This window comes from Lytechinus variegatus, chromosome 3 (assembly GCF_018143015.1).
Source record: "Lytechinus variegatus isolate NC3 chromosome 3, Lvar_3.0, whole genome shotgun sequence".
Classification (NCBI taxonomy): domain Eukaryota; kingdom Metazoa; phylum Echinodermata; class Echinoidea; order Temnopleuroida; family Toxopneustidae; genus Lytechinus; species Lytechinus variegatus.
Window position 1 is genome coordinate 52,068,500 of NC_054742.1, and position 18,513 is coordinate 52,087,012.

Genomic DNA, 18,513 nt, shown 5'->3' on the forward strand with positions numbered 1-18,513 from the left:
TGAAAATGTCTTAGATGAAAGGTTTCTGGATCATCCAGAGGATTTTTATCAATAACTACGGTCCAAGGTACGCACAGGCGGGATGGAAATGAACCCTTGGGTGGATGTAGACAGCTGGCAGCCGTCTGTTTTGAGGAGTTTTAATTTTTTAAATTTTTAAAAAATTTTCCTCGTACACAGACGGCTCGCTATCGTGCAGCCACCATTAGGGGACTTTCAATGCAAAATCCCCTCCATCGGGGCTCTTCAGCTTTGTCTTTAATGAATCAAACTTTTGAAAATTAATGCGACCAAAATGCAAATTAATATTCCCTCTTGTCTTGGCATTAATTGCCCCAAAACGGGGTAAAATCAAGTTAAAAGGAACAAAAACAGCGACTTACCTCAGCTGTCGCGCAACTTCACTTGCCTGTTTTATCCAAACTTAGTACATAAACATATGGCCATTGAGTCCCCTGTACAGATTGCGCTAGGTCTTCAGTCTCTGTAATTGGTGAGTGAAGCCAACGGAGTTCAGCTGAACAACCAACACAACAGAGACCAAAGCTTTTGGTCTAATTGTGATGCCACAAATTTTTTTGCGATAAACATTGCTCCATGCCAGTCCAAAAATATTTTCCCTCAAGTTTTGCGCAACTTTTGAGTAAAAATTTACGGTGATCTGGTATGCGGTTTTAAAATTACGCAACATAGTAGTACATGTCAGCCCCTGAAATGCGTGATTTAATTTTCAAAAGCGAAAAAAAGTATATAAGAAAACATCTTTTTGGTATCCGTTGTTTTTTAAGAAAAGTTGTTAGAAATGCCATGAAGAATTATGTCCAGCAAAAATTAGCATTGAAGAAGAAAAGTATAGACACATAAAAAAAGACAATTCATATAAAACATACACCATGTCCATCAATTAAAACTTCGAAACAGGCATTAGAGCATGAACAGTTTGATTTTGGAGAAGTGAAAAAAAGAAGAAGGAGCAAAGATAGAATAGGAAGATAAGATACTGTATGAAAGAGAAAGAGAGCAAAGGAGGGGAAGAAAGTTGAGTTGAAAGTTGGGAAGATAAGAAGTAATCTAGAAGAGGTAGAAATAAGAAGTTTTAAGGCTGCATAGTTAAAATAGATAATTAAAGGTCAAGTCCACCCTAGAAAATTGTTGATTTGAATCGATAGAGAAAAATCAAACAAATATAACGCTGCAAATTTCATAGCAATCGGATGTAAAATAAGAAAGTTATGACATTTTTAAGTTTCGCTTATTTTTCACAAAACAGTTAAATGCACAACTCAGCGATAGTAGTAGGTAGTAGTAGTAAGTGAAATCTCCAACAATCAGGGAAAGCCAGGTCAGGCGGACAGAGAGAGGTATGGGTGTGGTTCAAAAGAAAGGGAATTGGTACATGTCACAGAGATGTGGATAACAATTAAAATACAACCAGTTTGTAGCAGGGAAAAAAATTATTTTTTTTCGGGGGCTCCATTTTCAATCTTTTCTAAAATTTCGGGGGCTCCATTTCTACCTTTCGGGGGCTACTTTTTGCATTTCGGGGGCTCTTTTCAAATGCTACGTTTATGTATTTTTAAGAATACCTGTTCACTTATTGATGAATTATTACTTATTTTTTATAATTGTATGATTTTAAAGTTATTTTTTTCATGCTTAGAATCTTGGATGTGGATGTGTTTGTGTGGGTGTGACTGAGTTGAACTTGGATATAAATGAATTCAATATCTCACTTCTACTCCATCTATTCCAGTACAATAACCTATACTCGGCCATGTACATGTAATAAGGTGAGAAGGAACTCATTAATAACTTAAATATACATGACATTGACAATGAAGAAATCATCAAACTTTGTTGGCAGTTTTGAATACCCGAAATGTAAACTCTGTCTCAAACAGAAAATCACCATCATTGAGGCCTTTACTGAGCGAATTGTCCCTCAGAGCTCTGGCAGAGGGACAGAGCTCAGACCGGCTAGCTAGTACAAGCGCCAATATATTCGTGCGTGAGCCTGCCGCCGGCCTTTTAAAAAAGATGGAGCTTTGTTTGATGATTTATTGTTTGATATTTACCTCATCCCCCAGAAAAATAAAACAAATGATTTATAATTAGCAAATAAGACAAGTTATTTTGGATGTTGCTAGGCTGTTCTGAAAAGGAAAACCGAATGACAACTCACCAATGGGAGGTTACTAGACTGTGGGATTTATTTTCTGTGTAATTCAAATTATTTTATCACAGAATTGTGATATCTGTAGGGGAAAATGTGCATTAGAAATTGCACATGGTGGTAGTCATAATGGACCCTTATACATGCAACCGTTTCCCGTTGATTTTTTTTTCATACCATGTGTATGGAAAGTTGTGGTACAGGAAAAAAGACGCAACTTCGGAATTTGAAACTGCTCGCTATTTCCAAGGCTTGTTCATGATTTTGAGTGCAGATTTTTTATTATTTTTAAATGGTAAGCGGAGCTCGAGCATATGGCGCTTGTGGGCCGCTGAGTTGTTATATAATAATAATAATATGATAGTTGTTATAGCAATAATTTTTGGGCGACATTAAGATTTTATGACGCCCGTGAAAGCATTATTTTGGGTGATTTCGAGGGCGACTAGGCATTTCCGGGTTGCCGAATTCGCCCGGCGCCCCCATGTATTTTTTTCGCTGGAACTTTGTAGTACATGTAGTAGTAGTAAGTAGAATCTCCAACAATCGGGGAAAGACCGGTTAGGCGGACAGAGAGAAGTATGGGTGTGGTTCAAAAGAAAGGGAATTGGTACTAGTCACAGAGATGTGGATAACAATTAAAATACAACCAGTTTGTATGAACAGTGACCTAAAACTTACATGTAAGAATCATCAAACGGATCAGTAAAATATTGTGTGTGTGTATAAGTAACAAGAACTTTTTACAATTTTTGAACAATTAATGTGTTTGAGATAACGTGGATCATGAAAACATGGGAGTGTTTTGTAATGAGATGTTATGATAAAGTAAACTCCACGTAGTTAATTTAAGTTTACATTATATGCAATACCTATTTTATGAATATGATAACGCATTAACGCTTTTTAACCTTCCAATCAGTACCGCAATTGGGACTATAAATTGAGTTGATGTTTCAAGTAATGTTGCATTATAATAATACAAGTTATACAACAGCGGAAAAGTCATTGATACATGTAGAATTTACTTCAACACTGTAGATGTGGCGTGATAAGTAATTATTGGCAATTCAGTATATCGATTAAGTATTGGATGGGACTGTTGTGAAACCTTTTGGTCTTGCATCTTAATTGTTCTCTTGTGTTTGATTTTCGTAATGTTCTGGTGTTCTTAACAAACATGGTGCAGTGGCTGCCCACCGTCAGCGTCCTGGTGCTGGGGTGCTATTTTGACATTATTTTATCTTTAAAATATTGTGTTTTATGTTTTGCAACAGAAAAATCTGAAGTGAACGAACCGGAAGTCTTGACAATCTTAGACTAGAGCTAGAGCCAGTATTATGATGAGGGCACTTAAATTCAATGAACAAGGTTATGATATAACTTTGTTCTCTGTTACATCTCCATGTGTGGCAAAATAAGGGTGGCAATGTTTGGCTTATTTTCTCTTTTTCTTTGGGACAAATGCTTGATTTTTTTACACTTTCAGTTTCCATACAGCTATTCATCATATATAACTTGTCTCTTAAGAAAAAATAATTTAAAGAATGATTTGAGAAAAATGTATACAGTATTTCACTCTCTTCTGAACATGTGTTGTATACCATGCTTGTTTTGTTTCTCAGATAGGTCTGCTGATTCCATATGTTCAGGGAGTAATGTTCAGGGAGTAATTAATCGTTTCACTTCACAATGAGGAGAAAATAGAATATTCCCTATTTCATACAATATTTTTATAGATTTAACAAATAAGGACCAACTTGACTGAGTCATATAGTAGTAAACAGTGCTCATTCCATATGTTCAGGGAGTAATTAATCGTTGTTTCACTTCACAATGAGGAGAAAATAGAATATTCCCTATTTCATACAATATTTTTATAGATTTAACAAATAAGGACCAACTTGACTGAGTCATATAGTAGTAAACAGTGCTCATTCCATATGTTCAGGGAGTAATTAATCGTTGTTTCACTTCACAATGAGGAGGAAAATAGAATATTCCCTATTTCATACAATATTTTTATAGATTTAACAAATAAGGACCAACTTGACTGAGTCATATAGTAGTAAACAGTGCTCATTCCATATGTTCAGGGAGTAATTAATCGTTGTTTCACTTCACAATGAGGAGAAAAATATAATATGTACAATAAAATGCGAAAGAAATAGTGAGGGACATCATCGAGTGTCTCATTGGAGTTGTGCATATCACTGTTTTGTGAAAAATAAGCAAAACTTTAAAATGCCATAACTTTCTTAGTTTACATCTGATTTTGATGAAATTTTCAGCATTTTGCTAGTTTGATTTTTTTCTATTCATTCAAGTCAACTTTTTATGGGGTGGACTTGACCTTTAAGGCCTATTGTAGGCCCCTTATGCATTATTAATATTAACCCTTATTGGGGGGGGGTTGGGTCAATTTGAGCCCCCCCCCTGACAAATATTGTCACTATGCCGTTGCTCGAATTTTTTTACCGCACCACTGACATTTTACTATCAAGTCTTGCGCATCTTTTGAGACCAAATTTGTGATGCCTGGGTGCATGGTTTCGAAATTACGCAACATTTTGTACGTGCATGTCAGACCCAAAATTGGTTAAAAGCGTGATTCCATGTACAGGGTCAATGCAAATTGTGTTTTTCAACCAAAATCATAAATGTATGATTATTTTTACTTTTGTTGGTTCAAATGGATTTATTTTAAGCTATTTATGATCGCAAAACAGTCCACAACAAAGTTCATCAGAAAAAACATTCAAAAACAAAGGTTAAAAAAAAACCAAAGAAATACAAATTTTAAAACAAAAGATTCAGATTCAGATTTTATTTACTAAAAATACATAAGAATTTTTTTTTTGCAATTTATTGTGGATATTTGTTATAAAGGTAAAAATTGATACAATTTTTTTTAGCATTCTACTATCTTAATAAATAGAGTTAAAGGCAAAAACATAAAAAAAAGTTAGGGCAAATTTAATATGCTTATTTGCATATTATTTGCATAATTAGTTAATCATAAAATATAAACAATTAATTTTTGTCATGTAAACTTGATGCAGAATTAAATGAAATTGCTGATAGTACACTTAATTGCATGTAAAATCAAACACACACAAATTTTAAAGCAGAATTCTACTACACAGTCGGCTTGCATGAGTGGCTGTATAATAGAAAACATAAAGTTAAACAAATCCACTTTTGAATGTTTTGAACTTGAAAAAAATAAAGCAAATAGGCTAAAACCATGTAATATTACAGTTGTAAGTAGTTTTAGTGTAATTCTTAATTGACCATGCAGTGTTCCAACTTACCCCTTACCATGTTCCTACTTACCTCGTATATGGGGTAAGGTGGAATGCTTGCGATGGTCTTGTTCAAGGTGGATTTTTTCAGTAATCATAGAGTTAAAAATTTTAAGGGTACATTTGAAGCCCTTAGATACATGCTTCAAGCTGATATATTAGATTGTTTTTCAAATAAAATCTAATTAGATTTTACAGCAATTTTTGTCTCGCAACCGTAAGTCACTTTTCAACCAAACTTGGATGGTCGATGGACTTGGGGGACCTGTTTTGTTAGGCTGCAGTCGAAGGTCACATGGTAAAGTCAAAGGTCATTTTCAGGTCAACGTTAAAGTTCACATGCAAGAATCTCAATCTTATGACCCCTAACCCCACAACCGTAAGTCACTTTTCTACCAAACTTGGATGGTAGATGGACTTGGGGGACCTGCATGTTAGGCTGCAGTCGGAGGACACATGCTAAGGTCAAAGGTTATTTCCAGGTCAACGTTAAAGTTTATATATTCAAGACTCTTAATGGGGAATGAAACCTTTGGAACAAGTAGGCTTGTGTCGAAACAGAAAAATCAAAGAATAAGAACAAAGAAAGTTTGAGAAAAATTGGACAAATAATGAGAAAGTTATGAGCATTTGAATATTGCAATCACTAATGCTATGGAGATCCTCACATTGGCAATGCGACAAGGATGTGTGATGTCACTTGTGAACAACTTTCCCTTTGATGGACTGTAAAATACCCTGAAAATGTGTCTTTTTGCTTTTTCGTATGGTGATACAAACTCTTTATCCATGGTGTATTCTTTAAAAATCTGCATTACATGCCCTCCTATATAGAAATAATACATGTTCTACTGATAGATGTAATATACATGATATAAGAGGCAATTTAAGTGAAATATATACTAAAGTAATGGGGAGAGTTGTTAAAGAGTGACATCACACATCTTTGTCGCATTGCCAATGTGAGGATCTCCATAGCATTAGCGATTGCAATATTCAAAAGCTCATAACTTTCTCATTACTTGTCCGATTTTTCTCAAACTTTCGTTGATCTGTTTCTTTGATTTTTCTGTTTTCACACAAGCTATCTTGGTCCAAAGGTTTCATATTCAAGACTCTTAATGACACCTAACTCCGCAACCGTAGTCACTTTTCAACCAAACTTGGATGGTAGATGTACTTAGGGACCTGCAGTCACATGGTATGGTCAAAGTTCATTTTGAGGTCAACATTAAAGTTTCTGTGCAAGAGTCTTCTGACAAGTGTTGTTCCATCCCAGTCATTTCACAATGAAATTTCGATACAATCCTGTTGCGTGTCCCTCGCAAATCACGACATTTCTGGTTATTTTCGTAAGTGGGCGAGACACAAAATTGCTTTAACCTTGTCAAAAATGTTCCAACTAACCCCGATCTCCCCTACTTCAAGGGATAAGGATAGGAATCAAAGCAGGTTTAAAGTGGGGAAAAATTGAAATCTTCTGACCAGACTAAATGACCATTAATTCTGATAGATCAGGGTAATCAATGTAAAGCAGAGTTATTGCAGGAAATCTGCAACAATAAAGAGCAAAAAAAATTTGATTCACACCTTCAAATGTTAGACATTTGCTATGATGCACATCTCATTGGAGCAATACACATTTTTTTACTTAATACTGACCAGTGGTGCCAATTCTTGCAATGCTTCCAGCACAACCCTTGATGCCCAGGCTTTGAGAACATTTTATTTACCCAACAGAATTATAAAAAAAATATAAAAAATCAGATTATCAGCGTATGGATTCAGCTTTAAAATACACAAAATTTATTCAAAATGCCCATTCAGTTTTGATAATAATTACTTAGGAATAAATCTACCACTTATTGCCAATATGGGAACAGCACCACCTATTATAGTGACGTTCGTACCAGTTACCGGTATGGATTTTTAAACTTCTAATTTTGTGATGCCACATCCCCATTATGTCATGTGATATAAATGTATAATTCTGTGAAGCTGGACATTTGAACATGCAGTTGTATTTCTGATTGCACTTCTGTTAGGCATCTTGCTTAAAGTCAGCTGATGTCATCATGAATGTTGCAATTAACTTACGAGATTTTAAAAAAAAATTCACAGAGTTGATTTCTTTAAAGTGGATGAGACAAGTATGGTTGTCTTGGTATAGATGCCTTATCATAGATCCTCTTTGTTTTCACAGTGAATTATTAACGTCAAACCTGGTGCACATGTACATAAGCTATGCTCTGCAGTCACTGTACAAATATTATCTGATCAGACGCATCACATACATCTACTACATGTAGCAAATTAATTGTCTTGCCGTATCAGACTGTTCAATAAAAATGATAATTGTACCCTCTGGCGACCTATAGATAATATCATATGTTACAACTACTTCTACCTTTACCACTTCCTCTACCACTACTATAACCACACCAACAACCAATACTATTACAACTTTGACTAAAGGCGGTGCTGCACCATCCCGAGTTTGCTCAATCTCGAGATTTTAGCCCGATCAGCCCTCTTCGCGATTAATCTCGAGATTCAAGAAACCCCGTCTCCACCATCGCACGAAGAGCGATTCTTGCTCGAGCGAGGCAACAAGCCCGATATTCCGAGCATGCGCACTTTCGATCTTGGAGTTTCAACGGCCCGCGCTTTTGAATACCTTCCCGCGATATGCAATCAAGTCCATGTACTCTTTCGCCGAATTCGACCGTTGTTATGCAACAATCCTCTCAGCTCAGCCGCGCTATAATTATAAGCGAGTGAAGTATTCTTCGTTTAATATGATGGCGGACTCCGAGGCAACGACAGAGGGGGAGAGGGAGAGAGGGGAGGAAAGACATGAAAGAAATGCTATTTGCTCACATTTTGTCAGTATTGTTATTGACTATGACCATCGTCGATAATGAGCGCCTCCCCCATCGGTCTGGTCTCTCCCAAAATCCATTCACGGGGGGCTTGACACCATCGTTGCTGATTGGGGAATTGATGAACGCTATGATAAAGTTGACTTTCGCATGCGTTCGGTATAATCGCTGTTTATGTTTTACCAAGGCGGAAATGGAACGCGAATTGCATTATGGACTGAAGGTCATGAATAAATTAACCCGAGTCCAAACCTGAGTGCGTCTGCACCTACGAATTAGCGCGATAATTCGTAAATAGCGCGCTATTTTGCAAATAAACCCGAGTTGACTTGGGATTGCAATCTCGAGATTAATCCTACGAACTAGCGCGATAATTGCGTCTGCATTACAAACAATCTCGAGATTTTTCAGATCGGGATAATTTGCCGGATCAGAAATAGCGCGCTAATTTGAAAACTCGGGATGGTGCAGACGGCCCTTAAGTTAGTTTCACTACTACAAAAAACCACCACAACCACCACCAACACAACCACCATCACCACCACAACCACCACTACCCACCACAATCCACCGCCCCACCACCACTGCAATCAGCACTGCCGCCGCTGCTGCCACTGCCACAACCACCATCACCACCACTACTTCTACTACTAAAAACAACCACCACCAACATTTCTGCTATGACTACTGTTATTCTTAATATAGATGATTCAAGATTCATTAAATAATACATTTTTGCCAAGTCATCACAGATTAGAAATGACTAGTCACCAAGGTCATTCATAAACTTATGCTGACCCTAAAAATAACTGAATTAATTAGACAATGTGATTACCAGGCCTGTTAACATTGAAATTTTAATGTTTGCTCTTTGATATAGGGAGCAAAAGAAACTTTGGAATGGCATACAGTTGGGTACATTGTATAATATACATTCCTTTCTTTTGCCACAGGATTTCTGGGTATTCAGATAAAACTGCTCTATATTCTGACAAATTAGAAAATTGTTCTAAGTGCTGTGATTCATTTGAGCTCATTTTCTGGAACTTTACATGTAATTCAATCATATTGAACAGTTTGTACACAGTCATAAATAATAAATAAATAGTAATTAATGATCCATAATTTGTATTTGTCTAACCATTCAAGCATGTATAATGTTTATCAGGCTGAAGTTTAATTTGTCTAGCTTTATTGGATAAATATGCACAACAGGTAAATTATTTGTTCGCTTGTTTAGTGTCTGTCCATTTGGCTTCCTTTTTAATAGGGGCCTGGCTTCCAATGAATCTCTCAAATTTGCATAACAATCTATCAAACCTTTTTGCTTCCTGGTTTGTGATGTGCACCAATGCATTTTGGAACATGTGTTGTGTGTGTGAGAGAGAGAGAGAGAGAGACAGAGTGAGGCGTGTCTGTAAAAGCACTCACTCCACTATCCTGCTTGGCTGCTGTCCGCTTCATTCCATTGGAGAGTTAGGCAACTGCTTCTTTTAGTTCAGGCCTGAGGGGTGTGGAGCGATCCTGTTTCTTTATTTCAAGACTTGTGCAGCAGATTTGTTGGGTTAAATTTGAGGAAAACTGTCATCATAATGGCTTCAACACTTGACGAGGAAAGGAAATCAACTTTGAAGGATATTGCCAACAAGCTCCGAGTGCACAGCATCAACTCCACCACTGCTGCCAAATCGGGGTATGGTTCAGAACTAAAATTTAAAAATTTGATATATCAAGTTTTTCCTTTGAAATTGCCACTTGCAAGTCTCCATACATGCATGCTTTTGTTCACAAATGAATTTGTATCAAAGCTGATTAAAAGTTAGTTTGAATAGTTAGATTACAAAATGACTATTTAAAAATCTTTTTCCGGGTATTCCTTTTTTCAGTAACCATCAAATGTACTTGTAATATGCCTAATTATTCTGGAAGAAAATAAGTTATGACTCTGTTATGCAAAATAAGCAAGCATTCCAGTTTTGGGCCTCCATATACATGTATGTATACTTGTAGATGTACCTAATACGGTGACACAGCATTTGCTCTTGCAACAATTGCTCCAGGCTTAATTTCATCTGAGATGTAGGGTTAGGGTCGCAGTAGGGTTTTATGTTAGGTTTAGGGTAGAGTATAGTTTTAAATCCAGGGTTGAAGTTGGTCATTCAATTAGTGTGTGGAATTTAGAGCAGAGCAATTGTCGCTGGAGTAAATGTCATGGAACCCCTTATACACTTGTTCACTGCAACCACCCTGCCTATCCTTTGATGAATCTACATATATATATAGATCTATGCAGTACCCATAGCACACTTGAAAAAATCCTTTAAAATATCACTTTTGTAACCAAAAATACTCATTTCCATATAGTTGTGATTTATTTTTCTATAGTAACTTTGGGATCATTGTTGTTATTCACCAGAGCACTCAGAAACTTTAATTTTGAGCATTTTTCTTGTAAGCCCTGTATTGGTGGACTGGAAAGTAAAATTGCTTCAGAATCGTCAAAAAAGAACATCACTATTTCAATTTAGAACAAATAATTCAAAGAATTAAATTTACTTCAGAGCCAAGTTGTATGATAAATAGTTGTAATGGAAACTGACAGTGTCAAAAGATCAAGCATTTGTCCCCAAGAACAAGAGAAAATAAGCCAAACATTGCCAACCTTATTTTAACACACATAACGTGTTTATGTCATCACCTTGTTCATTGAATGAGCACCCTAATATACGTATACTATGTATACTCGGGTTGAATGTTTGGAATGCTGCTCAAATGAGGGACTTGGACCATTGCAAATATCAGATGTTTATTGAATTACTGTACAACAGGCACCTAACATGTTTTTGGAGCAGGTGTTATGCTGGTAGTGAATAATGTATGAAAACCCATGGCTTCACTCAATTAGATTTAATTATGCTTGTTACCAAGAAATGGGCCAGTGAAAAGGGTAAAACAATTGCACATCATACTGAAACTAAATTTTCAGGGATTGAAATTTTTATATTTCGTGTACAATAATGGAGCATGTTGTCCCTTTTCTGCATTTATGCTCTGTATTTAATCCTTTTCAGCAATGATCTTGAATAAAGACAATTATTTTTAGATGTTTTAAGTCCAAATATCATCTGCATGAGATGTCAGTCAGCTTGCAGTAGGCCATAGTACACAAGTTGGAGTTATAGTGCTTTCAATTAATCTTCATTAGTTACTTAAGCTAGAATCGCCAAAAATGATTTGTAAATCAAAATAAAACCACAAAACATGGCTGTTCGGAAAACGTATAGGAATTATTTTTATTTATTTTCCAGCCCGTCCATAGTATTAGTACATCACAGATTACTACATGCTTTAGAATTTGAAAGTCAATTCAGAATGTTATGTAGTAAGCAAATTGTACATTCACATACATGTACATCCCTGAACCAGAGGAACATGACTAGAAACATGAATGAGAAAAGATCTCTGTTGCATTTGTTAAATTGGAATTTAAAACAAATATCTAAAAGGCCATATATTACAAAACATCAACATGTAACAACCGTACTGATGATTTGCAGATCTATACTAAATATCATGAAAGAAATCACTGATCCATGCAAGTGAAGTGCATTGCATTTTTGTGCCATTGGCCTTGTTGCGCTGTAATTCCTCTGGGGCCCCATTTCATATTTTTTTTTTCACATTGTTTGAAAAAATGCCTTTCTCCTTCCTGCTTGAACCATAGCATTGATCATTTAACCATGACTCAGCTTTCAGCAGAATCTAGATTTTATTGAAAATGAAACCAAAACAGTACAAAAGTTCTTTTGTGGGTATGAGAGTTTATAAACTTGTTCAAAAGTCAGGATATAACGAGTGCTTGTTTTTGAGAAAATAGTTGATAATCGTTTTATGATTCCTAGATTTTCCTTTCCTCTTCCTGTTGTGGGGTATTATCGATAGTATTCACTGAATATTTCAGTAGCCTATCCGGCTGAGTGGTTGTTTTATTCAGAGTGGCCTGGAATTACAAAGAATGTCTGGATACTTTGACCCCTGTGATTTTTTTTCATAAATTCTATTTTGTTAATTTTTATTTATTTTTTTCATAGATATCTGTTTTTGTCTCACCTGCGAAGCAAAGTGAGACTATTATATAGGCGCCGCTTTTCCGACGGCGGCGTCAACATCAAATCTTAACCTGAGGTTAAGTTTTTGAAATGATGTCATAACTTAGAAAGTATATGGACCTAGTTAATAAAACTTGGCCATAAGGTTAATCAAGTATTACTGAACATTCTATTAGAGTTTCATGTCACATGACCAAGGTCAAAGGTCATTTAGGGTCAATGAACTTAGACCATGTTGGAGGAATCAACATCGAAATCTTAACCTGAGGTTAAGTTTTTGAAATGTCATAACTTAGAAAATGTATGGACCTAGTTCATGAAACTTGGACATAAGGTTAATCAAGTATCACTGAACATCCTGCATGAGTTTCACGTCACATGACCAAGGTCAAAGGTCATTTAGGGTCAATGAACTTTGGCCGAATTGGGGATATCTGTTGAATTCCCATCATAACTTTGAAAGTTTATGGATCTGATTCATGAAACTTGGACATAATAGTAATCAAGCATCACTGAAAATTTTGTGCAAGTTTCAGGTCTCATGATTAAGGTCAAAGGTCATTTAGGGTCAATGAACTTTGGCCGAATCGGGGGTATCTGTTGAATTACCATCATAACTTTGAAAGTTTATTGGTCTAGTTCGTTAAACTTGGACATTAGAGTAATCAAGTATCACTGAACATCCTGTTCGCATTTCAGGTCACATGACCAAGGTCAAAGGTCAATGAACTTTGGCTGAATTGGGTGTATCTGTTGAATTACCATCATAACTTTGAAAGTTTATGGATCTGATTAATGAAACTTGTACATAAGAGTAATCAAGTATCACTGAACATCCTGTTCGAGTTTCAGGTCGCATGATCAAGGTCAACCATGTTGGGGTTTTTTGTTGAATAACCATCATATCTCTGTAAGTTTATTGGTCTAGTTCATAAAAAGTGGACATAAGAGTAACTATGTATCACTGAACATCTTGTGCGAGTTAGAGTAGTATTCAAAGTCAGCACTGCTGCTATATTGAACCGCGTGATGCAGGTGAGACGGCCAGAGGCATTCCACTTGTTGTAGTAATTTGTTCCCTGTATATATATATATAACTTGAAGATTTGCAGAATGGCAAGACAAAACCTAATATCAATCAATCAATCCAAATCAATTTTCTATGATTTTTTTTTTAAATAAAAAAATTACATTCCCAGTGATAATGCTTTTCATGCACTGCATTGCCATCACCCACCAGCATTTTGTGGTTGTGGAATTTTAAAGGCATGGCACCATACCATGTGCGATTTTTTTTCTTCAAAATCTGCTGGCAAAGACCCATTTAGTCTATTTATGTCATATTTTATTTTTTATTTTGAAAATCATCCAATGCAGGAGAGATACATGTGCTACTGTACATGTACAATGATTTGCTGGTTGGAATTTGGGGTTTTAACCTAGTTTTCTTTGCAAACCACTTTACTCAAGGAAACTGGGTTTTCTATGCAACCAAACAACTGTGACTGGACCTGGTGTATTGAAGATCTCTATCACTTGAAAATTGAAATAATGAGTTATATGGGGGTCCCTTGGTTTGAGACGCAGATTAAGTTTCAATCGGGGTCTGTACCGGCAGACCAGTTTTGAAAAGACTTGATCATTTTAATGAAAAACTTATAATGATCTTGTAAAGTGTAAACTATATTCAAACATACAGGTAGATTGGATAGTCTATTCACAGCTGCCGCTTTCCTCTGGAACTGATCATCTGCGGCTCTTTTCAGATCTTTCTCAAATTCAAATAAAAAAATGTATGCTTTGATAAAGCAAAGATGTTGGTTTTTTTGTGGGCCAAGTTATTATTATAGTAACTTATTTTTTTGTTAGAATGAGAGAGATCTTGGATCATCTTTGAATTTAGCTTGAAACTGCATTATGGGGAAGTAAAGACGTCTCATTTTTGTGATGGTTCCTACATGTATACTTATAAATTGGATACCAAGTCACATTTCTCTTAAGAGCTCCAGCAGCCACATTTCTCGTGAATTTTTTTATTTTTTTTAGTGATAGGGGCTTTATTGTTCAGATTTTTTTGTACATGTAGTTAATGCCACGTTATGTGCTCCAGCCTTATTTTCTTCATATGTCATTAATTTAATTTTTTTTGCAGAGGAACATATAGTTACGGGCATGGGGAGGGGTGGGTGAGATTCATTCTACCAATTATCGCTTACACTAAGCTCTCTTCCACTTTTTTTATAGGATGCCATATGATATCCCATATAATATTTTTTGGATGTGTTACCAATTTCATTTCTTGTTTGACTACTTACAGATTTATTTGTGTTCTTTTCTCATGTCGGCCACAGCAGAATATGTGGCAGGTAAACTGTATGGAAACTGTAGATTTCATTGTTCTAGCTAGACCCATTTTAGTGGTGGTCGCTATTTCACAGCATTAAAAAGATTTTTCAGGCCGAGTTAGTGGTCTTAAAGCCAAAAGTGAAGGAACATTAGTTTATTATCAATCTGGGATTAGCAAATGTTTGAAAATAAACTAATATTTATCAAAAATAAGAATGTTTTGAATGCAAATAAACAAGATTAAAGATGGAAATGAATTCAATTCCTCTTTGCAAGGAGTTACATGTAGTTTTGAAATACTTTTGTTAGGAAATTATTAATGGACGGAAGCAGTGTTTTTCATGATGAGTGGTAGTCAGAAATCTTCTGTGCTGGTTGGGCCTGATCACTGCCAACCACTGTAGCTATAGCACTGGTGGATTTGTCCTATTTCCAATGCCTTTTGCATGCTTGATTCGTTTAATGGTATTTTTGGAAAAAAATCCCTGGTAAATTAATTTCTTTCATAATGTATCACTGGACCCCATCTCCCAAATTTTAGTACTTTATAGAACGTACAGTTGTTATATGCATGTGTGCACATAATGATCTATGTAGCCCTTGTTTAACCCCAACTTACACACCTTTCTGCCCTTAAAATTCCTATTAAAGTTGCTTAAGCCGATTTTTCATTTAAAAAAACCTGCCACGCCCTCCTTACAAGGGCTGGATCAGTGCAATCAAGTGTAAAGATGAGCCCTGTGATCAAATACTAAGCTTTTATATTGAAAGAAAAAACTCAAAATGAAAGTGGTATAGATCAAAAGGTTTATAAATTATGACCGGCATTGTGTATGAGGTTTCATGGATCATACGTTTGGTTGTTTTGTAGTGAGGCTTCTTTTGAGACTAATAAAACAAATTCCTAAGTGTCAATTACTCTCTCCAGCCATAGAAAATGCCTCTTTGATGTGCACCACAAAAAGCTCCATTCTGAATGATGTACCCACTGAATTAGGATGTATCCATGAATAAGAAAAAAAAACCTCAGAAGAAGCAGAGGCAGAGTGAAAAAAGTTAAAGGGAAAGGAGAACGTGGAAAAAATCAGAAAAGATGAGAATGGTAATGTCATTCAGAAAAGATCACGGAAATGCACATATTTTTGGGATAATCTATATCAAATTTTTTCCCTGTAATCTGAAGTTTGATATAACTTAGACTGTGGTCTAACTCTGATAGATTTATGGAAAGACGAAGATGTAAAAAATTTTGTTAAATCGTATGTTTCTTAAATTTACTCCTGTCTTTTCTCATTCTTTAATGGTGAAGACACATGTCTTATTCCTCATAAATTGAACCTCTCCTTTAAGAGGTTTTTGTCATAATTCGGTGGATTCACACTATGGTGCGCCATCTATTGGTTGCAGCAAACAAGCCAAATGTCTAACTTCTGGGTCGACATCACATGCAGGTGTAGGCAGTGCACAGTGTGATGTGCTAGTGACTTTGATGCTCCAAAAATTGAAACCATATGGCATCAAAAGTGGTCTAAATATCGCAAAGAAATATCCGTGCAGATTTCTCTTCCACCTCCTGGACCCGGTAAACAGCATATCTGGTCAGCTGCGTCGGCCAGCGCTGAATAATTGCACTACATGTAGTGCCTGCAACAGATGTTGACTTTTTCCCCATGAAGCATTGCAAATTTCAGCCTGTCCGTTGTAACGGGTAGATGTCGCACCATTGTGAATCCACTGAATTGGTTATCTGTCTAGTTAAGCCACAACCTTAGACCAGAGTTCAAATTAAATCAAGTTTAGAATACAGCCCATTGTGAAACAGATAGATAGACATGTATAGCAAATACCTGCTTCATATTTTCCTTTAAAAAGTATATTGGTGAAGTGTAATGCATATTTACTGCTGTAAAGGTAAACAAGTGTTGTCTAAAGTTGATATCTTGGAGATAATTTTCTTTTACAACTGCTAAATAACTAGTCATTTACTATTGTATTTAAGTTTTGATAACAATATATTATGATTGATTTGGTGTGTGTATCCCCTTTCTTGTCGCATCATGGTATCATTCTGTACAAGATTGCTTTTAAGAATAGGTATTATATATCTATGTTTTTATAAGTTGTGAATAGTAAGGTTGTACAGGATTTTACAAGAGTGATGCTTATAACATTTCTCTTTTTCAACAAAAAATTGTCCATTTCCATGATAATGTTTCTCTATTATTTGGAGAAAAAAAAATCTGAGCAGTGATAAAAAATAGTTCTCTGCAATGAAATCAAGGTTTAAAGTGGAAAATAATGCTCAGTCATCTAGGCCCATAATATGTTGGCATTTTGAGGTCATTACATTGTCTTGATCTTCAACGACATGCATTACCTTTGACTATTATCACACAAATTTGAGGTGTCAAATACATTTATAGATTGTGCAAATTCATTTCAATTGTGTAAATTTCTGTCCATTTTTCTTTAGACATCCAACATCATGCTGTTCTGCTGCAGAGATCATGTCTGTGCTTTTCTTCAACACCATGAGATACAGCACCAGCGAACCACGTGACCCTAGCAGTGACCGCTTCATCATGTCAAAGGTAAGTCTACTTACGATACAACAGGCTATCAACACGTTCTTACCATAGGAACCTTTTTTTCTCATTAAAAACAGGTGGCAGGTGAATGGTGATTGGTTGGCCGAACAATGAAATTGTTCTCAAATCTGTACCATTTGTTCCACTATTTTGAAAAAGCTCTGCTGTATATCATTTGTGCATGACATCACATGGTAAAAAAACTTCAAACAGATAGAGTCAGATCTGCATTCGTGCCATGTCGTGAAAAAATTAACACTTTAAATGCACCCAATCGAAATGCATAAATTACACAGTATGTGCAGGGCAATAATTAAAAGTGGGTTTGTATAATGTTTATAAAATGATTAAAATCGGCATAATCAAAGGCAACTTTAAAATAATTGGAAAATATACATATTTTCGCTTCATATAAAAGATGTTTGCTTGTACTATTTTCAAATAATGAACCACCAAACATCTCATCTTTGATGATAATTAAAACTTTTTTTTTCTATAGGGTCACGCTGCTCCCATCTTGTATGCAGCCTGGGCTGAAGCTGGGGTAGTCAACGTAGATGACCTGAACAACCTCCGGAAGATTGACTGCTTACTTGAAGGACATCCTACACCTGTAAGTAAAGTTCTTAATCTTCCTCATCACAAGAGATAGTAGTGAGGATGATGGTATATTTGTAGATACTTGTTTGTTATCCAAGGTTGGGACGTACATGTTTATGAAGCAATAGCTTTTTTGTAGATCATGTTGATCTGAAGGCACCAGTTTTAGCCGTCGACTGATTATTCTGTTGACTACAGCTGGAGAATTTTTTTATAAGATTCAGTTGACTGCACTTTGAACACAACTGCATGAATCAAACTCCTATTATACAGAGCTTTAGACAACTGTCAGACCCTGAGATGTGTCAGATTTCTGAATTATGCTTCAGTGAAGTTTCAATCAACTTTCATTGATTTCCAAGGCTTTTGTGATTCATGAGCAATCTTTCATTGGTAGCCAAGGTCCTAAAAATTTTGTAAAAGTAAAAATAGATTTGGTGGTCTATCACTGGTCATATTAAGGCTTGGTCCCACCGCACTTTCGGATATAGATAGGATGTAAAACGAAAA

The 18,513-nt window shown here is 35.8% G+C and overlaps 1 protein-coding gene across 2 annotated transcripts in view; it reads left to right on the forward strand.

Moving 5' to 3' along the window:
* The window catches only part of LOC121411316 (transketolase-like), a 38,625-nt gene that overhangs the window by 7,069 nt on the left and 13,043 nt on the right, over positions 1 to 18,513 (forward strand). Inside the window, exons 1-3 of one of the 2 annotated variants that reach the window (XM_041603978.1) lie at positions 9,779 to 10,053; positions 17,289 to 17,406; positions 17,903 to 18,016. In XM_041603978.1, coding sequence (XP_041459912.1) covers positions 9,953 to 10,053; positions 17,289 to 17,406; positions 17,903 to 18,016 — 333 coding nt within the window. In that variant the 5' untranslated portion in view covers positions 9,779 to 9,952. Of the gene's footprint in view, positions 1 to 9,778; positions 10,054 to 17,288; positions 17,407 to 17,902; positions 18,017 to 18,513 lie in introns of those variants that run through there. The other variant, XM_041603976.1, reaches the window with a different exon arrangement.